General features: G+C 36.9%; 1 protein-coding gene across 1 annotated transcript in view; it reads right to left on the reverse strand.

Moving 5' to 3' along the window:
• Positions 1 to 12,385: 12,385 nt before the first annotated feature.
• LOC121430627 (probable ATP-dependent RNA helicase DDX60) overlaps positions 12,386 to 24,604 on the reverse strand; it is a 111,898-nt gene continuing 99,679 nt past the window's right edge. The window contains exons 36-42 of the mRNA XM_041627942.1: positions 23,220 to 23,358; positions 21,752 to 21,873; positions 21,293 to 21,461; positions 19,891 to 20,063; positions 18,273 to 18,430; positions 14,756 to 14,818; positions 12,386 to 12,785 (exon numbers count right to left, since the gene is read on the reverse strand). Of these exons, the coding sequence (XP_041483876.1) occupies positions 12,671 to 12,785; positions 14,756 to 14,818; positions 18,273 to 18,430; positions 19,891 to 20,063; positions 21,293 to 21,461; positions 21,752 to 21,873; positions 23,220 to 23,358 (939 nt within the window). The 3' untranslated portion in view covers positions 12,386 to 12,670. The remainder of the gene's footprint in view (positions 12,786 to 14,755; positions 14,819 to 18,272; positions 18,431 to 19,890; positions 20,064 to 21,292; positions 21,462 to 21,751; positions 21,874 to 23,219; positions 23,359 to 24,604) is intronic.

Consider the following 24,604-nt stretch of genomic DNA (forward strand, 5'->3'; position numbering starts at 1 on the left):
CCATGTGGTGTAAAGTTGTCTAACTCAGAGATGTTAGGAAACATGGATGAGGCATTAAAACACCTGCCTGAAGATCAGAGAAATGATATATCTGGCCTGTTAAGAGAATATGAGAATGTATGTAAAGACAAACCAGGTCGTACACCTTTCACTGTACATGATGTAGACGTAGGTGATGTAAGACCTATCAAACAGAATCCTTATAGGCTCAATCCAAGCAAGTTGGAAATGGTGAATAAGGAAATACAGTTTATGTTAGATAATGACATAATCGAACCGAGTCAGAGTAGTTGGAGTTCTCCCATTGTAATGGTTCCAAAGCCAGACGGCTCTCAGAGATTTTGCATTGATTACCGAAAGGTAAATGCAGTTACTAAGACTGACTCGTATCCAATTCCTAGGTTAGAAGATTGTATTGATAGGGTTGGAAATTCTGCCTATATCACAAAGATAGACTTGCTTAAAGGATATTGGCAAGTGCCACTGACTGACCGAGCCAAAGAGATATCAGCCTTTGTCACACCTGAAGGCTTGTTTCAATGCAAAGTCATGCCTTTTGGAATGAAAAATGCACCAGCAACCTTCCAAAGGTTGACAAATCAAGTGATTGCCGGACTTGACAATTGTGTCGTATACATAGACGACATCCTAGTATACAGTGATACTTGGAATGATCATCTGAATCATTTGCGAGCACTGTTTGACAGGCTGGACAAAGCCAATCTAGTAGTGAATCTGATGAAAAGTGAATTTGCCAAGGCAAAGGTCACATATCTTGGTCATGTGGTTGGTCAAGGGCAAGTGCTACCAAGAGAAGCCAAGATACAAGCTATCTTAGACTTCCCAATTCCCACAACTACATGTAAGAAAGAATTGCTCAGATTCTTAGGTATGAGTGGCTTCTACAGGAAATTTGTTCCAAATTTCAGTACAGTGGTTAGTCCTCTGACAAACCTGCTGAAGGCAAAAGTGAAGTATGTTTGGTCTGACGAATGTCAAAGATCATTTGAGAAATTAAAGGCCATTTTGGTGAATGAGCCTGTTTTGGCAGCTCCAAACTTCACAAAGCCATTCAAAGTAGCTATTGATGCATGTGATGTTGGAGTAGGAGCAGTATTGCTCCAAGAAGATGAAGAAGGCATCGAAAAACCAGTGTGCTACTTCTCTAAGAAACTCAATCGGTTTCAAAAGAAATACTCAACTATTAAAAAAGAGGCCCTGAGTCTCGTACTAGCCCTTCAGCAGTTTGAGGTGTATCTAACCAATGGAGAGATTACAGTCTATACAGACCACAATCCTCTTGTGTTTTTGGAGAAATTCAAAACAAAGAATCAAAGACTGTATTGATGGAGCCTAATGCTCCAACCATTCCCTTTGAAATTGTACACATAAAGGGAAAGAATAATGTAATTGCTGATGCTCTATCAAGAGTATAAAAAGTGAAATTATTCATGATTTTGACCAAGTGTGTCATTTGAAGAAAACATCTTTGATGTTCATTTATTTTAACATGTTCGTTAAGTACTATATCTTTGTACACGATAACTGTAAATGATTTATCAAGATGACTTTGAACAGTTAAAAGAAAAATTAATCTTAAAGAAACCTTTACTACGGTAAAGCTTTCTTTTCCCGGTGGGGGAGGTGTTATATATATGAATTGTAAAAGAATTTTAAAAGCAATTACATTCATCTATTAGTTATTTCCCTTTAAGGATAGCCAAGAATTGTAAAGAACATTCCAGGATGTCTTTTTATTATGCAGGCCTTGCCTATTTAAAGGCCAAGGAGTTTTATTGTTATTTCTGAATAGAGATTAGGAACAATAGGCTTAGCTATGCTATTGACACTCTTGATTTCAATGAGGTCATTCAAGAGTGTTCTGGATTTTGACTGCTCCTGAAAGGAGAAAGTTTTTTTTAAAGAAAATGCTAGAACCTTCCTTAATAGTGAATTCTAGAAGAATAGCTGCAAACTATATAAAGCTGGCGGATTCTTCAATGATATCATCACATCATATTAGATCACTTGATCATCACATCATATGAGAGCAGGAGATCACATCACATCATATGAGATCACTTCACCAGATCAGATCAGAGCAATTTATGCATCAATGAACTGTTTGCAGTTATTTTGAGAGAGAAATTATCAGTTCTCATCGAGATCATCAACATCATCAACCTGTTCAATGAACACGCTTCAACCCATGGATTGCTGAAATTAACTGTTAATCATCATCAACATCGTCTTCACGGACATTTCAACTCGTTACAGTGACTTTTATTATTCATCGGACTTCAACATCAGTTTCATCATCGCCATCATCAATAAGGAATCTTCCCAGCCTACCTGGAATATATATATATTGGACTATAACAGTGAACTATAACCCTGGATTGTACATCAGACACTTCAAGAGATTTATGTAAGATCATTATTTGTTTTATTTATGTATAATTATTTCCTGTAATAAAAAAAGGGAAATTTAAATTACATCTTGATTGTTATTTGTTACAGTATCGTAACAGGGGCAACACTGAATCAGACTTATATTTTGGTGTTTCATTGAAAACACTGGGTTTCGGGGCAATGGTCCTTCAGGACCCTGTCTTATCAAGAAAAGATAGTTCAAGAAAGTAATCAGGCCATAGCATTGATGTGGACGAGCATGGAGAATATGAGCACGACGGAGACCATGGAATAATGGCCACTCAGCAGACTTCCTGGAATAACCAAATCATCATCAATTAAAATAACTGGACGCCTTACCGAACGAACAGATTATCGTCAACGAACCATTCAAAAACCAACTCCTCTCCCATGCAGGTGCTTATACCAACACCCTAAAGGGGAAAGAAACATCAGCCTGGTGAGCATAGTTTGAATTAGGCTTAATGAAAACCGACAGAGACTCAACTGTGGAAGCTTGGCTCATACTGTTGGTGGACCCACTATCAAACGTGACCCGAACAACCTGATGGCCGCAGAACACAGGCGCGTACGCAAGGGGGGGGGGGGTTTAGGGGGTTCAAACCCCCCTTTTCGTTTCCTTTTTTTTCCTTTTTTTCTTTTTTTTTTGCTTGTCTCCCCAGAGGTCGGTCTGGTCAAGGAGTTATCGGGCAAGCGCCTGATAACTCCTTGGTCTGGTTACGGACAGTTCCCCTACCCAATAATGTATATGACAGCAATAATGAACAGAATCTCATGTTTCCGACGAAAAACAAAGAAAAAATTTCCGCTCGCTTTGCTCGCTCCATTTTATTATATCTTTTATTTCCGCATGTCGCCGACATGATCACGGTATCGCCATTAACAAGGCCATACATGATTATCATGATGTATACTTATGAATAGAAGTGAATCAAGACAAAGACATACGTTTTCTTACAAAATATGTTTTACCAATGAATATGAAAACCACAATGACGGAAAACGCTAAAATGTCGGTTAGCTCGCTCGTAATAATTTATGAAATTCCATAAGTATCTAGTCTCCTGTTCAAGGCCGTATTATGAGTGTTACGAATAGAAGGACATGTAGCATCGACTAATACTTGATTTACGAACAAACTATTGACAAGAAATGTATGTTTTGACGGGAAAACGCGAAAATTTCGGCTCGCTCACTCCGCTCGCTCGTAATCATTTATGAAATTTCTTAAGTTTCTAGTCTCTTGATCAAGGCCATATAGACTTACGTGCAGAAGGACATGTATCATCAACTAATATGTAATCATTACCAACAAGCTATTGAGAAGAATTGTATGTTTTGACGGAAAACGCAAAAATTTCGGCTCGCTCGCTCCGCTCGCTCGTAATTATTCATGACATTTCTCAAGTTTCTAGTGTTCTGATCAAGGCCATATCATGAGTGCTACAATCCTAAGGACATGTAGCATCGACTATGATACCAACAAACTATTGACAAAAAGGTCATGTTTTCAACGCAAAAACGAGAACATTTCTGCTCGCTCGCGGGTCGTGACCGCACTGTTACATACCCCATCCCCACTTAAATGTTATTGTCTTATTTGCAGCGCTGAACAAAAAAAGAAAAAAAATCATCACCTCCCCCCCGCTCATCACTTTTTAGAGACTGGGCGGGAGATTAAAAAAAAAATCAGCTCGAGCTCGAAACCCCCCCCCCCCTTTCAAAAATCCTGCGTAAGCTCATGGCCGCAGAACACATGCGGGTACTCTAAGAGCTGACGATGAATAGGAGAAAGTGTGTCGTCCTCCAGTTGACTGATCCGAGTGGCACTTCCATTGAAGAGTGGATGTCATGCACGATCATGGGGTTTCGGAAAGCACCCTAAACAAGTATTCTCCATATTTTGAAAATGCACCCCTTAATGAGTATTGGCATGTGAAACCCTCCCCTTCACAAGTATTAGAAACAAAACGGTACCCTTGACAAGACTTCCTTGAATTGACCCCTTAACAAGTACAACGATATCTTAATTGTTATGTCACGGAAGTGATCATGGATGAAGGCTTTACCTTTACTTTCATTGGGTTTAGTACCACCCCACACACCTTGCTCAAATCGGACCCTATAAACGTAGTGTTGGGGAACAAAGTTTACCCCCGTAAATTGGACCGTAAACACGTAGTTTTCCTAGAGAAGTACCCCTTTTCCATTATTCTAGTGTTTTTGACACACTTATTACATTACTTATAGGTAACCTGCCCTATCAAAAAAGAGATCTATTTTACATGTTTTGGGGGTAACCCATGGTATCCACTCGTCAATTGAAGTGCCCCGCCCCGGGTGACTAATATCAGATAGATCGATGTACTTGCCCTACTGTTACAAATCACCAGACACAGAACAATATAGCAGTCACTCTGTTTAAAAGAAAGAGACACTCAGAAAATGGATATCCATCTGGTACTCTGCAGGGCATTGATGAAAATATTTGCTCGGTGGCGTCGAGTTGCAGGTGGACCTGCCGAGGTAATTATGCCTACCTCACGGAGCCGCAGGACGAGGGGGAACCCCGGGGGGGGGGGCACTTCCATTCACGAGTGGATACCATGCGCGACCATGGGGTCTCGAAAAGCACCCTAAACACGTAATTTCCATATTCTGAAAATGCACCCCTTAACAAGTATTGGCGTGTGAAACCATACCCTTAACAAGTATTGGAAACAAAACGATACTCTTGGCAAATATCCCCTGAAATGAACCCCTAAACAAGTATAGGAATGTATTATTGTTACGGGTCCTTCGGTGGTCGGCTTTACCTTATTTGGGTTTAGTACGACCCCACCTTCTATACCTCGCGCAAATCGTACTCTAAACACGAACATTTGGGGCAAAAACCACATCCTTTATAAAAAGTTTAATTTTGTTTTATCATTCCAGCAAATTCGACCCTAAACACGTAATTTTCCTAGCGAAATAGATACCCTTTTTTCATTATTATTGTGTTTTTGACACCCTTATCACGTTATACGTACGAAAGGACATCCTTTTTACGTCAATGTAAGTCAATGTAAGTGCCCCCCCCCGGGGGCGGGGGGGGGGGGGACGTATGCTGCGCGGGGGCAGTGGGGTAGATGTTCTCATTGCGCGAGAACCCTTGGAGGTATATGAATCTCCGTCTATGATGAAGCTCGTGTCCGAGTGCGCAATTCTGTACCAGAGCGTCATTTGACAAGACGTGGAAGGTCTACTCAGACGAACTGGGGTTATTGGAGAAGGGAAAAGGTATTGGTTGGCTCTTCGTCATCTCGTAGTCCCGGCCATGATGGTATATACCACCGTTCGCAGTGAGTAGGTTGTCCTCCACTAGATCTTCGGGGCGCTCATCAGCCGCAAGTGAATTATGGCGCTAAAATAATAGAGCTAGTGTGCGCCGTATTTCGTTACCCAAAAGGCAGCCTTGTTTTGCACCATGTCACTATTATTTCTGTAGATCGTTCCTCTATCCCTATTATAATAGGGATAGAGGAACGATCTACAGAAATGAGCAATTTTGGCCAATAGCATAAAATTAATATTGTTGACCAGCTGATCAGCACGTCAATATGGGTAGTGGATGGTCGATCGATCTGTTAACCAACGATCAGAGCCAGGGCTAACTTTGGCTTTTTTTCTCACATATAAAAAGGAGCAAAGTTTCTGATCGAGAAATAATTACGTGCTTATTTATAGCCTAACGGGGCTGGCGCCATAATTATGGCTGCGCGGGATGGGCATGCTTTCCAGTACCGGTAGTTACCACTGTTATTCTGAAGGAAATGTGCACAACTGACAAGGTAGTTTAATTGGTTGATTTATGTCACCTATAAAGATAAAGTAGATAAGAGCAAAATATAAAGTATCAAAATAGCTTGAAAGGATAGCCCATGGAAGCAAAGATGGATTACATTTAGTGAAATTTTAATGGGGACATTAGTAAAAAACTTATGAGAAAGCACACTCACACAAAGAAAAAAAAACTAATAAACATCTACAAACTACATCAAACTGAGTATAGATAAATTGTAAATCTATAATACGTAAGAACAAACTTTCACGCAATCAGCAAAATATGAAGAAAATAACAATTGTAGAGCACACTGATTATTTAGACCATACCATCGTACGATAACAGTTCTAATTAGAAAGAATGACATTCAAGTTAAAACTAAAAGACTTGGAACATTTTTCTGTTTCTGCAATATCTCATAAACATTATTTCTCAGACAGAAATCATAGGTTTTCCCTCAGAATTTTGTATGCACAAATTTCAAACATTACAGACATAGATATCTTAGCCACTGAAACGTTTATCTCTCACAGATTTAGGTTTATTACTTATATGCATCATATAACCACATCAAGCTTTCTTTAAATTGTTTTTCATAAATGTTGCTGATCAATACATAAAACATCAAACAGAATTTCAGCTGCTTAGAAGATGTTGCTTAAGTAAAATATACGTTCAAGAGAAAAAATGATGATAAAAAAAATCAGTATTTTATTGTTTGAAATGAAAAGTGGAACAGAAATACCCTGAAAATTCATTTGTCCCATTGATCTTGGGCCCGACAGCCACTGTGCAGTGCCAGATCGACATACATGTAGTCTTATCCCTTGAATAATTGAACGCCAACAGGGTAGCAGCAGCAACTCCCATCTTTTAACGTATTTTGGTCTGGCACGGCCAGGGCATAAACTCCCAACCTCCAAGTTGTGAGACAGACGCTCTACCAACTGAGTTAACACACCGGTTATCATAATAATACTATTATTGATGATGATAATAATAATTGATGATGAAGATGATGATAATGATAAATTACTATTAACTGCATCAGACACCTGAGCAGAGCAGCTTCAGTACGTTCGTGCTTGCTTATGACTGTGATCAAATGGTGGGTCAATAAGATTCCAATTGTTTATCCACGGACCCAATTTACTACCAGATCAGGGAAGTCAATGAGAAAATGCATGGAAATATAACGGGCAATAAGGCATGCAGAGCTAACATCGGGGTTTTCAAGTGAACACTACTACTACTACTACGCCTCCTATTGAACCACGCAGCAACAATATACGTCATAACATTAATCAACATGAGACGAGTGTATACTGCGTCCCCAGGCCAGGATGTGACATTTCAATTACCTCACAATGGTAATATTCAGAGACAAAGGCTGCTAACCATGACAAAACAGATTCCCGTTCATAGAGGGTAAAACATACAATTTTTTTAAAATTATGCTGCAGATGTCTGATTTGGATAATAATAATAAATGATAATAAAAATGTTGACTTGCAATTTTTTCTGGGAACATGAGATATATTGCCCTTGTGTTAACACTAGGACCAGTATGATGCTATTGGGAGCAATAAACTTGATGTTCCCCTCAAGGCCTATCAATATTATACAATTATTATTGATAATAATAAAAAAGAATTACAAAAACAATATCAATAATGATACTAATACAAAACTTGAAAATAATCATAAAATACATTTATAAAGCAGCCCTTGAGCGCTTTGCAAACAAAGAATTTACATATTTGTATATTATCCTTCAAATAGAATTTGTACTACATTTAAATGTAAGTGTGAAATACATCAGACGCATGATAAAGATTGAAATAATCGAAATGCAACTATCACATTATGAAAAGCAGAAACATATGCATTAGATGCCTATAAAACTAAATTACTGTGAATTCTTTGAACATTTATTTAACAAATGTTTAACATTTGTTTTACTTTTGAGAGCTACACTCGTTTTAAAATCTAAGATTTTATTTATACGGCACACACTGAACCATTGTGATTGTTTTATTCCATATGCTGAAGCAGACTTTTTAAATTTTATTATACAATCAATATACACACAGTGCGTCCCACAACAAACAAAACCAAGATTTATACATGATTTATGATGACTTAATCGCAGATGAAATAAACAAATGACCTATCATTGTAAAGCTTGGGGTCTCCTCTTTCATTTAAAGTAACTGATTGAGAGATTTTTCCTCATTCAAGCATGATTGAGCAAACACAATTGGAAGAACGACAACCTAAAGTCACTTGGCAGGCGGTATCTTACTTTCAAAAAGAAAATCACATTTTAAAAAAGTTCAATATCTGCTCTTTAATTTGATACCTCCATTACAGAAAATTCAAAATAATTTCATGAAGTAAAGAGGTTTTACAGGATAGCTTTTAGACTTACTCGACACTCCGTTTTGTTGACGATCGGCCATGTTTCATGAAATTATGGAAATACAAGCATTGTTTCGAAGAAACCTCATTTTATTCTCGACCATTTTCTGCGATTTCGCTCTCAAATTAAAGATCAGATATTGAACTTTTTAGGCATTTGATTTTCTTTTTGAAATTTTGATACCCCCTGCCAAATGATTATATGCTATCCTTTCTTAAAATGGTATTACTCACTCATGTGAGAATGAAAAATCTTTTGTTATACCAGCTGAAAAAAGACATTCCAAGCTTACAATGGTAGGTCATTTGTCTATTGTTTTTGTGATTAAGTTGTGATAAATCATCGCTAAATCTTGGTTTCATTTTTTGTGGTTCGCATACATGTATATATACATATGTTTGTATGTATTTCATCCAAATAAATTAAAACCAGTTTTAATTTCAAAGTTAATACCACTAAAATACCACCAAGAATAACAATCATTATCCAAGCTATTTCATTCACTAGTCCACTGTTTTTATTAATGAGTTCACTCTTCAAATAGCCTGTTACCATGGTTAGATACGCTATTTTATTCATGAGTCTACTGTTTGAAGAATGGACCCATGAATAGAAACAGTTGACTCATGAATGAAACAGCATGGATAACCCCGGCAACAGGCGTCACTTTGGCGCACATTGACAAAAGCGCACATCAGCATTGGACATGTTTTATACACGCGCCCTATACGCGCTAAATTAAGCGTAATTTATACAGGAAATCTGCATAAACCATGGACTCAACCGTGGGTTTTCAAAACCACCTTTGTGAATTCGGGCCTTTATGACTCATGACCATTCATCACAGAGTAATCTCAAGACAGGTACAAGAATCTAAGCAGCCTGATATGTGATGAGGATGGTTTATCACATACAAACGATCCATGGGTGGTATTCTGGAACTTACACTGTCATAACGTTTGTCACTAATTTTGTCATTTCTCTCCCAGATGTGACACCGCTATGATCGTCACAAATCTGTATTCTGAACATTGTCTTTTTTAAATTGTCATGGATGATGAGTGAAACTAATACCACAATCGAATCTTAATAATATCATTATATCATTGACATTCAGTCGGCAGGGTATCGGAATATTTGGTACTATATGATGTGACAAAATTTATGACTGCTGTCCCCGTCATAAATTTTGTCATATCTGTAGCTTGTTGATTACGCATATTTTTGCACGCTAAAGAGAAGAGACAAAGTTTATGATAATTTTTGTGACAAAAGTTATGACATCCACCAGAATACCGATTTTGTCATATCTCTGAGAATACAGAGAAAAGACAATGTTCAGAATACAATCCCAGATCACTATCTTATAAAACAAATGATATTTACAGTTCATTCTGGCATTAGAATTTTTACCCTCACTATTTACCTTTGTCCAAATGCACTCAGATGTGACTTGGGCGATTCTGAACTGTTCCAAAGGTACCTCTTGAATATAATTCTTGCCAATATCCTTGATGATAGGTATTATTTGTATGATAAATATACTGTATACAAGGAAAAATACATGTAAACAACATAGGCAAGTCAATGCTATTGCTGCAATGACGTATTACACAAAATAGATTAAATGATTTGAATTGCACACATAAATTGCATAAATTATATATTATCGTTACAAATTGTACAAAAATGGGATAAGGTCCCAATATAATAATTAGTACAAGTATTACACAGTGGGCCTGAATGTTATCTATATGACCTCACCTTGGGGCAGTTCTATGAAATAGAAACGTGAGACCGTCAAGGAATGATTTAACCTTTTTCAAGATTATATGGATGTCCAGATCCATTCATAAAGTGTAACAAGAATGGAGAAAAACTGGGGTCTAAGCCCGGGACTTTCGGGTATTTTGGTCTTCGGGTACCCGCCTGAAAAAGACTGGTGGAACAACCCCCTAACACAGTGGCATAGGTAACATCATCCAGCCACTGCCGCAAGCCAATTTATGAATGAAAATATAGTAAGCATGTGCAGAGCAAGACTCCCGTGCCCCAGGGAGACTTCTATCAAAACAAGTCTGCAATACTATATCACCTCCTACCTAAATCAACCAAAAATTCCACTTTCCTATTTTCTATATGAATTATGAAAGGTTTTGGCATTATCCTTGTTTAAGTCACCACTCCATTAACTGCCATATATTTCGTCAGTCACAACTTGAGAAACTTGTTGATTTATAATTCAGATATTTCCGGGGGTAATTGGTGAGATTCAAAATGAGACTTGTCTATTTTTGTGATCAGTTATAATCATGATGTCTTACACTACGCTATACAAATCATATACATTCACGTTGTATTGGTAAGCAATTTAGGGTATTGGGTATTTATTTTTCTACCCGGGTACCCTAGGCTTCCGGGCAGGACCCGGATACCAGAGTTTTTGGGTTGGATCTTATTATAAAATTTGTATAAAAAGGTTGAATTGTTTTACAGAGTTGCTACATACATGTACATGTACACTAGCTATGAAAACCATCTGACGTCTCAAAAATTATTCCTTTCCAGATAATTCCAGTCATACAAATGATTGAGACTGATTGTAAATATGAAAGAACACTTCTGATTGATGCACTGTCTTATGTCTGAATAAAAAGTGGTGCAACATTTATTTTGATTGGCTATTAGAAATTGACTGCAAACCTTCATGTTGCAGAGCCAAGGGTCGATTTGGCCTTTAGATTTTAGTGTATGAGGAAGAAAGGACAAGGTCCAAGCTTGGGCCCTTGTGGCACTCCCAACAGCTTTCCCCTCTTCTATATTTAAACCCTAAATAGCTTTATATTAATCAAACTTCTGAAATACATGTACTAAGTGTAAAACTTTCCAATATGAAATAAACACAAGAGAAGCTCTAAAAATGACAACTGCAGAATCTGAAATTTGTACTTTTTACAAACTCAAAGAAGAACCAGATCATTATATTTACTCAATGTTAACATGCATTTAATTTTGAGGAAAGAGTTTTGAAAATAATGGATACAAAATATGACATTAACCTACAATTAAGATATTTTGTTTGGTATGTTAGTTCAAAGGTCACACAAGTTTCTTTTGAATCTATGTTTGGTTTTGGGTAAACAAATGGTTTATACATGTATATGCAGACATTTAAATATTTTACCATCTATTGATTTCTTCTGGGTTAAGTTCAAACAAATTCATTTTCACCAAAAAACAATTGGGCATTACTAATAGGCAAATATAAATTTGAAAAGAAATTGAAAACTTTGCATACATGTTCTTCATTTTTATAATTAATTGGCAACAATTCAAAAAAAAATCAGAAGTTAAAGTTAAATGATAGTAGTTGCAGTTAAACACTAATGTCGTGAGAAAGTCTGTAAACCAAGGTTAAGTATGACTATATCATCGTGGATCTAGATGTGGTACAGTTACATAAACTGAACTTTGTGAAATCATAAAATCTAAGCTGAAATACGATCACACTGAAGATCGCCAACACAGATAGGCACACGTGGGACAGTGTATTATAATTGCTGTAATGAAGACCCGACGGAAGTGACCGAATCCGCGTTTATTGTGCTTATTTCTCAGCAATTACACAATTTCTTCCAGAATCCTTTTGCACATATTTTTTATTCATACAAACAGACACTTGGGTGGTCATTATATTAGATTCTGTAAAAAGTCATTTTGAGATCGTTACCAAAACTGGAATTTACCTTTAAGTCATTCAGTTATTGATTTATTTTTTCCTAGGAAACGATATCCAGACATGTGCACTTGGCACTTGCTATATATTTCTCTCTCTCTCTCTCTCTCTTGCTTTGTCTTTAGGATTGTATATATAATATTTATCGATTGTGTTCTCTTAAAAAAAGAAATTCACCTCATCTGTATATTTTTGCACTTGCAAAAGACCTATATGTACATAGATGGAGGGGAGGGAGGATGCCTCGGGACCCTCAAAAGATATTGGCATCGTACTGATTCCTAAATTTTGCATTGTATTCTTTCTTGAGCTGTTTGAAAGCAAGCACGACATCATCCTCATGTGGCCCTAGCTCCTCCAAAGCGACACTGGACAGAGACCAAAAAAGAGAAAAAGAGAAATTACATGTACAAGGGTTACTGACAGTACAATGTTTTAACAAATAAAACTTAACCCTATCTAGGCCGGGGGGGGGGCCTCGGAGGCCCCCCCTCAACGAATCGCGCGATATTTCCGCCGCGCAAATTTTTTTGACCGAGCCGCTCACTGACTTTTTACTTTCAAGTCTTGCGCAACTTTTGAGACCAATTTTGCGTCACCCGGGTACATGAATCTGAAATTACGCAACATTATGTAAGTGCATGTCAGACCAAAAATTGCTCAAAAATGTGATTTCGTGTACAAAGTCAATGCAAATTGTGTTTTCAACCAAAATTCATAAATGCATGATTATTTTCAGTTTTGCTTGTCTAAATGTATTTATTTTATGCTTTTTATGATCACAGAAGAGTCCCCAACAAAATTCATTTAAAAAAACAATGAAAAACAAAAGGTCAAAAAACAAAGAAATACATAAGAAATTGCAAAAAACAACATAATACATAAGAAAATGATTTGATATCGCAATTTTTTTCATGTACACTTGCTAAGAACACCACAAAGAGTTTCTATACCAAAAATTAGTACATTTGGAGCTTTATTTAGGGTGTTACAGGAAAAAGAATGATTTCGCATACGAATTACGCATAAATTAGCATAATCACTTAATAGCAATTCGCATGAAAAAAATTACTATACAATCTTGTAGATTATGTCCCAGGCAACCCGCGTGCCAATTTTCGGCGCGATCGCGCGGTCGACGGCCGAGATCTTAAGGGGGGGCCTGGGAGGCCCCCCCGGCCATATGAACTCCCAAAATACCCCGGCCTAGATAGGGTTAAACCAGACTAAGAAAACTCACAAAATTGGACAAAGAATAACAAAGTGATGACATTTTCTTGTGGGCATCATTTCAGTGAAACAGTTTTATACAAGCCTCCGTTCATATCTGTATTGCGACTGTCACATTGAAAAAAATGTATCTGAACATTTCGACTTTTTCAGGATTTGACATTTGGTGGGGTTTTTCAGGGAGCTCTTTTTCATTATCTTACTCTAATATATTTTTTTAATTTGCCAACTCGTTTGAAAGTAAAAAGTGCCGCAGTAGAGCGCAAAGTTCTTTGGTAAAAAGATGTATCTGTTAGTTAAAGTTTTCTTCCATCAAATGAGTGAGCGCGCCCAGCTTCGTGAAATATGGCAAAAGAATGTATCTGCAACATACATATTTTTACCATAATCGGTGAGCCACGAACTTCATAGACTAGTTGATGGCCAAAAAATGTATCTACAACATACAAATAGTATGCCATGATATTCTGAGCCCAGTTTATGACAAAACAGTGTATTTGCAACATACATCCTTTTCTACAAATTGTGCCAACAAAAGTCAGAAACTAGTTTATGGTAAAAGTGTGTACATGTACGTGCAAATTACACCCTTTTACCAGTTTTCATGTCTTTTAAAGTTTTAAAGGCTTGTTTCATGGCTAAATTGAATTTGACCAAAAACACAAAATGATTCGTCTGCAGATACATCATTTTGCCATGATTCAACCAGAGAAACTAATTGATATATCTAAAGATACATCTTTTTGCAATGATATCACCGTAGGAATTGTATGATGTATCTGCAAATACATAATTTGACCATAAACGTAGGACCATCATGGCTAATTCAGTGGATTCATAACCTATGCACCAATTTCTCCCCCACCTCCTGGACCCCGGTCAACGGCATAAGCAAGCCGGCCGAGCCACGTCACACCGGTCGGAGCAACATATATAAATGCAGCGCCACCACAGAGATGTGATGTTGACTTTTACCCATGAGGCACTGCAAAGTTCGGCTTGTCTGGTGTAACTGATAGGAAGCGCAATGTAATGTGGAGCCACCAAATTTCATCTCTTTTGTAAAAAGCATATAGTCTCAAACGGGATACAAGTGACATATTCTTACCTGATCGATGCTATGACAAGAACAAAATCTTTCAGCTTATCAAATGTTTCACCAGATTGCAGTCTGAAATATACAAATTCAAGACACAAAAAATATGAAAGGGCTCTGCCATTTGTGGAAAGTGTATGGGCTGCCAATTTGCGAGCTTTGGTGTCAAATATATAAAAAATCTCGTAATGCACTATACACTATTCGCCCGCTTTCATCCCACCATCAACTTCCAAAGATCTCCCACAGAACATGAGAAGCCTATGATCAACAGGCGTTCATTTTTTGTGATAAATCTGTAACGGGAAAAGATCATGCCGCAACATTTCATGACTTTTTTCCTTCAAGTCTCGCACAACTTATTAAGCTCTCTTCAAATTTCACAGCTACGCCGCCGCGTAAATTTTTTTTGACCGCGCCACTTGCTGACTTTTTACTTTCAAGTCCTGTGCATCCTTTGAGACCAAATTCGCAATGCCCAGGTAAGCGGTTCTGAAATTATATACTTTTTAAGCGCATGTCAGTCCCTAAATTGCTCTAAAACGTAATTACGTATACAAAGTCAATGCAAATTGTGTTTTTCAACCAAAAATCATAAATGTAAGATTATTTTTACTTTTGTTGGTTTAGATGGATTTTTTGTTTTAATTTTTTTCTGATTGCGAAAGGGCACCCGACAAATTTCATCAAAAACAATAAAAAACAAAGGTTTGAAAAAACAAAGAAATACATAAGAATAAAAAAAACAATAAGATACATAGGAAATTAAATGCTTCAGGGCAATTTTTTTGTAGATTTTTGTTAGAAATGTAAAAGTCTATATGTTCACCAAAAATTTGCATTCTACTAGCTATATAAATTAAGTTGAAGGCAGAAGCATACAAAAAACAAAATTAGGGCAAATTTCATTCGCTTATTTGCATAATTAATACAAAAATATGAGCAATTAATTTTTGAAAAGTTTATTATAGTCTTGCAGTTTACATCCGGCTCAACACGCATGCAAATTTTCACGGCAATCGCCCAATGAACAGCCGAGATCGGGGGGGGGGGGGGGGGGGGGGGGGGGGGGGTCAAACTGATACCTGTCATCAAGAACTCTTTCTAGTTAAAAGAAAGCTGCTAGCCATATTATCATTCTAAAAGCATGCTTATTCTGAGCTGTCATTAAAATATTTTAGTTTTGACAGCCCAGAGACAATACATGCATGGGTGTCGATCACGGGGGGATGGGGGGATATATCCCCCCCAATATTTCAAGTGGAGGGGATGGCCTGTTTTATCATTCCCCCAAAATAATTTAGGGTAGAAAAATTATAATAATGATGAAGAAAAAATAAAAAGTTTGATCATGATGATTATAATATGCCATCAATCAGTTTGTTTCCCTCCCAATTTGTGTATATTGTTATTAAATGAAAAAAATTCTTTTCCAGGACTTTTAAACAGATGGGTGGAGGTTCAAGATGAAAAAGAATGAAATGTTTATGCATATGATATTTTTTAACACATGACATAAAAGGACCCTGACGAAAAACAACTTTTGTTGATAGAGTGTTCCATCCCACCAGTGGTGAATAAATTAATTTTCATAAATCAATTAATTCAAAAGGGTAGAAAAATAAACGGGATTAAAAGGGTGGCAAGATAAACGGGGAAAACCCCGTGGATGTAAATCCCACAGGGGTAGATCTTGAAAAAGTACAAATAACTTTTCTCAGATTTAGCCCTCCCCACATCCAAGTGCATGATGTTTGTCCCATTTAATCTACAACCCTTTTGAATATCACTTCATTTTTGTTATGTAAAATAAGTAAATCGCCAGGCATCGCTGTCATAAAAAGTTATTGTAAGCGAATTCCAATGCACGAAATTAACAAGCTACATGTACCAAGAATTTCTCTTTGCGCATATCTAACAAAACGCATGTAAAAGATCTTGAGCAAATTATCCTGATTATATCGCAGACATATCTGAGGTTAAAAATGCAAAGCGCAAAAAAGTATTCCAAAATAACAAACTTCTTTCAAGCAACCCCAAGCAAGAAAGCAGAAAAAGAAATGAGAAAGGAATCTGAAAGTCTGCTGCAAGAAAAAGAAACAGCTAGTATAAGTGAATTAGAATCAGCATCAACTAGCACCACAGTGGAAAGGGAAGGTGAAGAAATCTTCCATGATGATGAACCAAATCACCCTCAAGATTGTTCGATCATTCCCCAAAAGAGACAAAATCACAAAAGACATACTTTCAGAAGTGGTTGACCAGATATCCATGGCTCCATTACCAACCGTAGATCCAAGGAGTGACTTGTTTCGAGTGCAAGCGGGCTCATGAAAGAGTGAGCCCATATCAAATGCAAAAATTTCACTTTTAAAAGTCATAATGTTTGTTTGATGATCAGTAGCTCATATGTATCGTGCTTTTGTTGTATGCGGTTGGATGTAATTAATATAAAACATTTTATCATGTGACCCCATCAGACACCTCTCATGAAAATATTGAGGTTCAGTGAGTTCAATACAATATGATCATATTTTTACAATTTTTTAACAAGTGAAATCAATTAATGGTTTCAGAAAGAATAATCATTCATTTCTCTCAAAAGCGTATCTTCGGATATGAACATCGGATGTTTTTTTCCCATGTTATTCTTGTTATTGTTATGGACTTGAATAACTAAACTTGATTGATTTTTTCTTATTTTGGCAAAAAGAAATTTCTTTTGAGTTTGGATAGGGATGACAGTTTTGCATTTATATGAGCACACTCATGCCGTATGTAAATTTCATTTTAACACATATATTAGCTGATATTACACACTGATGGTTCAAGAAAATGTTGGAGAAATATTATAACATGACAGATGAGTTTTTATTGTTTTTACATGTATGTTTGTTTCGTTTCATGCACTTATAAAGCATTTAAAACATGTTAAAATCCAGGGTTAAAATCGTCTAAGGAATGACGGTAAGCCCGATGGCGCATGAGAAGCCACACAGTTTGTAATTTTTGCTAGTCTTAATTTGTCCGAATCTGCATTTTATCATCATGCATTAAGAAGAAAAAAGATATTGCCAGTCGAGTTAGATTTAAGAGAGAAGTTGTATACATCATGCTCAATAAACATATCACTTTGTACATGGTCCAGACAATTTTTGTCATTTTTTCTTTCGTATGAGTTTAGAATAGGCTTACTTGTAACACAAATTGAATTTTCAAAAAAATTATATACATGTAGGCATAAGTACAGTACGCTGCAACAATGAAGGAATTTCCAAGAACACCATGCATATCAACCACTCCCAAATGTCCTAACTTGTGATTTTAGTGGGGGTAATGTTGAAAGATCCCCATCCACAAGAACATTTGTGTCAATCATCCCCTCCAACCAAGAATACCGATCAACACCTATGAATACATGTTTTGCATTACACGTATGCTGGTCTGGAATAATGCTTCAAGTTAGGTGATTATTTGACCTATGGAAGGTCGACATATCCAGAGTCTACCACATATTAGAAAATCATACCCGTTTTCTCGTTCAATCAGCTTCTTTGAGCCATGTTTGAAGAAGTCATATGTGTATGCATTCAGGTAGACCTTCTTTCCACGCTTGTCAGCAAGATCTTCTGCTGGTATCAGTGTTGGTATTTTGGATTGTTCTATATGAACTCCTTGACGAATAGCCTGTTAGGGAAAATCCAAAATTCACAGAGGTGGTTATGAAACCATAGTTTTACACAGATTTCTATTAATTATGATTCATAATAATATAAATGAATTCTTGAAAATGTTATGAAAGAGACAGAAATGAGAAAGTCTTTAAAATCAGGGGTTTTTCATCATACATGTAACTTTATAGATCTACAACTGGTTAACTTGCATACACTCAAATTTGTGAAATGAAGAAAATCTTATCTGACTCTGACCACACTGAAGATCTCCAACACACAGAAGTACATGTGGGGCAGTATATTATTTCAGCTTGGAAAAATACACAAAAATCTGGCAGGAATACCATGTATGTTTTCACCACTTCTCTCCAATTACAAATTTTGTACCAGAATCATTTGGCAATTTGTTTTTTCATACATACCAATACTGTAAAATTTTGTTGGATTATGTTCGACTATTTTTTTTAAATAGTGTTACCATGGCTAGCAATTAATATATAACAAAAACCAACAATGAATTGCCAGTGAAGGTTCACTGTAAAAAGCTTAAACAATAATTTGGTGTACAAAAAGTAAAAATTAGAAAATTAGCTTTTCTGAAATGGTAATTCTTCTTCTTTCTACTGTCAGAATTTGAAGTTGTAAAGTTAAAGGAGAATGAACCTTTTGAAGAAGATAGCTTGTATGAAAACAGAAACCTAAAGAAACAGATCAACGAAAGTTTGAGAAAAATCAGACAAATAATAAGAAAGTTATGAGCATTTGTATACTGCGATCACTAATGCGATGGAGATCCTCAAACTGGCAATGCGAAGAAGATGTATGATGTCACTTGTGAACAACTCTCCCCATTACTTTAGTATATACATGTATTTCACTTAAATTGCCTCTTTTATCACATTTATCAGTAGATCATGTGTTCTTTCTATAAGAGGGAATGTCATACAGATTTTTAAATATGCATGGATAAAGTGTCTGTATCACCCCAAGAAAAAGCAGAAAGAGACATTTTGAGGGTATTTTATGGTCCATCAAAGGGAAAGTTGTAACATGGGACATCACACATCCTTGTCGCATTGCAATTGGGAGGATCTTCATAGCATTAGTGATTGAAATATTCAAATGCTAATAACATTCTCATTTTTTGTCCGATTTATCTCGAACTTTTCTTGTTCTTATTATTTCATTTTCCTGTTGCGATATAAACCTACGTATTCCTAAGTTTTTTTATTCCCCTTTATATAAAACAGGCTGCGCACTATTGTCTGGCTCCACTCGGGTAGGAGCCACGCTGTAATTGGACGATGCTGCTGGAAATTGGTGCTCGCGTTGGGTGCTTCCTGCACTGCAGGAATCATCTTCTAGCTTAGAATGTTCTCTACCAAGCTCAAAAAAAAATCTCCAAATTAATTTTTGGCGAGTTATTGTTGGTTTGGGTGTGGCAGGTGTACATTTGATACCATCAATTAATACCTGAGATATGTCTGCATCAAACTTCTCCAGATCCTTGTCCGTGTTACCAGATGTCATCACAAATGGAGACAAGGTTGTACTCTTGTTGGATGAGGCTGTAAGCTTGGTAATTAGGTTGCCTTCTTCTCCAGAAGCATTCAATGAAGGCGGTGACAAGACCGGTGGCTGTATTGCTGAGAATTAAAGCATTGACTTTGATTTGACGACAAACTATAAGCTGCAAAGGTCCCATTAGTCACTCGTGTCTTTGATGTGTTGGGACAATGAAGCCATGGAAAATTTGACCCCAAAATCATCATTTAGCAATTAGCATGAATTAGCATGAAAAAAAAGTAGACCCTACTTTTAACCCTAAATAGACTGGGCTATTTTGACACCTAAGAATACTCTTATAATCTTGGCCATCGATTGTGCGATCATGACGAAAATTGGCACATGCGTTACCCATGGCATTATCTACACAAGTATAATATCTAATTCTACGAAAAAATCTCATTGCTCATTAATTATGCTAATTTATGCGTAAAATAATCAGTTTGCTCTTGAATGCCCCTAAAATGCTAATTTTTGTTTCAAATACCCTAGATGGGCATCTGATCAAATTTATTTTTCAAAAAATTCAACATCACATTTATTTTCTTATGCATTCTATTGTTTTTTAAATTTCTTATGTATTTCTTTGTTTTTTGACTTTTGTTTTTTATTGTTTTTTCAATGGAAATTGTCAGGGACTTTATTTTGACGGCAAGCAAGATAAAATTAATTTATTTTAAGCAGTAAAAGAAAAATGGGATTTGCACACAAATGACATTTTTGAGTAATTTGGGGTCTGCATGCACTTACGAAATGTTGCGTAAATTCGAAACCGAGTACCCGAAGGTCACAATTTTGGTCTCAAAAGTTGCGCGAGACTTGAAAGTAAAAAGTCAATGAGCGACATGGTCAAAAAATTTCGAGCAGCAGATTTATCGCGGAAAATGTTGAGGGGGGCTGAATCAGCCCCCCCCCCCCGTCTTCTTAGGGTTAAATCTTGATGAACTTTAGGACTTGAAAGTGGTCTAGAAATGTAGCAGACCATCTGTGTCAATATTAGAACTTTGATTTTTTTAGTAGCTAAACTTCATAATCACATTTCTTCTCTTTCTAACCCACACACTACTACTGGCAATTAAGGCAATTAAACTGGGATCTGTACTGCAGAAAAAAATCCTACTTTTATGCTCTGAAAGTAGGAGTGTATCCAGGAATTATAAGATGGGGGCATAACAAACAATAGACAAGACTAGACATTGCCCCCCCCCCCCATCAGATGGTGATTTGGTTGTGCCAGTTATGGACATATTCATATCCCCTTTTTGTCCCCTTCCCCTGGATCTACCAATGTATAGAAATCCCAACTTACCAACTTTTGAGAGAGGTAGCACATTTTGCTTGACTCCGTCATCTCTTTTGGCAGCATAATCACAAACAGTGTGGACATAGCTTCTGAACACCTCCAAGACATCCTCGTTGTGCTTCTTGAGGATGTCAGAAAATTCCTTTGGCATCACAACTGACTCCCCAAACACAACCTAATGAGGAAGGAAAAAAAAAATAATTTAAAAAAATCCAACATAATGTTTGTACCTCAAGTATAATTTACAAATATGGAGTCTTTCCACCCCACCTCATAATAAGAATGTTGTAGGTTCGATCCCTCGCCAAGTCATAGCAAGAACTTCTACATGTACATGTATATTCTATCAATCCACTAATTAGGCATTGAGATTCGTGAAGAGATTCATGCTAGAAGGGAATGCTGATAGAGAAATGTTAGAACTGAAGTGGTCATACCAAAGGTAAATATTTATCATAGATATACCTTGGAATGAACGCCCTCGCTTTTTATCCTCTGCACCACGGATCCAGGCATCGTTATACGACCAAACATGTTTCCAAGAACACACACTAGTTTCTCCATCACAGATTGGGAGAAAGAACCATCTACACGAAAGTGAAAAGGAATACTGAAAATAAATTCTATCAGGACACGAACGTTAAAACGGAACTGAAGTCCATCGCCACATAGAGTTTGAGTTGAATTAAAAGAGAAAAATATCAAACAGGCAAAGTACTAACAATTTCATATGAACATGTAAAATAAGAAAGTTGCATTTTTGCCTACTAGGTCATAATGCACATCCTGTTCAATATGTGAATGAGGTACATGTAACCTACAGCAATGCCAACCTGCTGCTTACTCTCGCATATTAAAAAAAAAAAGAAAAAACTTAAAGAAATATAGAAACAAGTGAAGTGCATCTGGCAGCCTTGCCCGCATTACGCGATTCGATCTAGAAGCAGCGCTGACTTTGAAAATGACTATAAAATAATTATTCACAAAAAACACTATTCATATAATAATAAAATACTATATTCATTGACCCTAAATGACATTTGACCTTCATCAATTGACTGAAGACTTGTGCAAGATGAGCAATGATACTTGATTACCCCTATGTTCATCTAGAAACTATCAATGTTATGAAGGCAATTAAACAATTACCCACAACAAGGCCAAAGTTCATTGACCTTAAATTACTTCTGACCTTGGTCATGCGACCTGAAACTTGTACAGGATGTTCATGATACTTGATTACTCTTATGTCCAAGTTTCATGAATCAGATCCATAAGCTTTCAAAGTTACAATGGTAATTCAATAAATACCCCTAACATGGCAAAAGTTCATTGACCCTAAATGACCTTTGAACATGTTCATGTGACCTGAAACTCGAGCAGGATGTTCACTTATACATCATTAGGCTCATGTCCAAGTTTCATGAACTAAGTCTATATGTATAATCTATTACTGCACTATTCGTATAAGAGTAGGGGGAAACCCCGGTGTAGTGGTCCACCTGCATTCCCCAAATCAGTTATATCGGGAGGAGAGACCTGCGGGTCATAATGATTCAATTCGCTTTTCGCATCCCAGGCACAGGTGACGCCAAAACAAATAATACTTTCTAAATTATGATATTTCAAAACTTAACCTTCACTTTAGATTTTGATGTTGATTCCCCAACATGGTCTAAGTTTATTGACCCAAACTCCGGCAGGACATTCAGTATCACTTTCTTACCCTTATGTCCAGGTTTCAATAACTAGGTCCATATACTATCTAAGTAATGTCTATAAAAAACTTAACCTTTGAGCCTGTTGCAGCAGCCATCAGAGAAGCAGAGCCTATAGACTCGCTGTTCTATGCAGGCAAGACAAAAATAAAGTACCCCTGTATTTATTTGTACGGATTAAAATGACAAATAAAGCAATCAAATAATCCACTCACCCATGTTTGGTTTGCAGAGCTTATGAAAAGCGCCCTCTTGGAGCATGGTGACGAAGATCAGGTTTGCTGGTTCGTGGTAGTGAAGATGAGTAGCAAGTCTTGAAAGACCTATCGGTGTTCCGCTCATGTCAAGAAGACCCTGAAAAAAATTCAGTTCAAAAACAAATTAATACCAGAATACTTGTTGTCTGCCACTGACTTCACAGTAAGGTTGATAAAGGTCAAAGTGAATCAACTTGGTCAACTTGAATAGACCATTATTTTTTTTGTTGAAAAGTATCAAAAGTAGCATTCTACAGGTTTACGTTGGCAAACCAGCAAAAAACAATTCACAGGAGCGACAAATGATTCGCTCTCATTTGCTCTGGGATCACTCTCGCAACTGCCAAAAACTGTGAAGTAACCAGTGACTCCCAACATGAAAATTACCCCAATATACACACCCCTCCAGTCTTACATCGGCGCCTGCATAGTACTATATATCAGGCAGTCAGTGCAACCATGCAGCTGCATTTTTTAATTCAATGGCTTGTTCCTTTCTCATGTGTAAATGAGAGGTCTTTTTAGAATCACAGGGGTGGTGCACCTGAAAATTGCCTATTAAGATTCAAACTCTGATTATCAGAGTTTGAAACTTGAACAAATGCTTCTATTTTTCAGAACACTGCAAGACGGTGTAGCAGATCTAATAAATTGATTATGGTAAGTAACGGTGTATTAACCGTACCCGTGTATTAACCGCACCCCCAACTTTGGACTAAAAAAAAAAAAAAAAATCTCACATTTACATGCATATTTGAGGTACGAAGAAACAAAATCTAAGTTTTTTAAGATTTCAAAGTATCCAAAGAGATTACCGGTATGCAGATATATGCTGTTCTTTATCAATTCATCTACAAATGTTAGAAAGAAAGAACGGTCCCGACAATATTGGCAACTTACACACTCGCTCACCTCACAGTCACAGTGTACACACACAGCACTGCCATTACATTGCAAACTAAGATACAGTACAAGTCATGCCAGTACATCTTATCAAATTATGATCTGTGTCTTTCCCAGGCCCAGCGTAGGAGGAAGAAACATTCACATTTCTCGCATCACAATCTCACAATCACTTTCAGAAATTTGATGTCTTAGCATGAATTTTGGATACGGGATTATAGGAAGGTTCAAGAAACAAAGAAATTGGCATTTTTTCCATTTGTTTTTTATGGCTTCTTGCCGTCTCTCTCGTGCGTGGTTTACATGGTATCTTGTGAAAAGCAAACAGGAAGGAAAAAAAACAAGCTGGCGCGAAACGGGACTTTGAATAGCGCCAGCTTAAGTCGCACTATAACCACATTACAACGCAATCTCTAAGCTCACTCAACTCTCGCTCAGCG

Source organism: Lytechinus variegatus, chromosome 17 (assembly GCF_018143015.1).
Source record: "Lytechinus variegatus isolate NC3 chromosome 17, Lvar_3.0, whole genome shotgun sequence".
NCBI classification, from domain to species: domain Eukaryota; kingdom Metazoa; phylum Echinodermata; class Echinoidea; order Temnopleuroida; family Toxopneustidae; genus Lytechinus; species Lytechinus variegatus.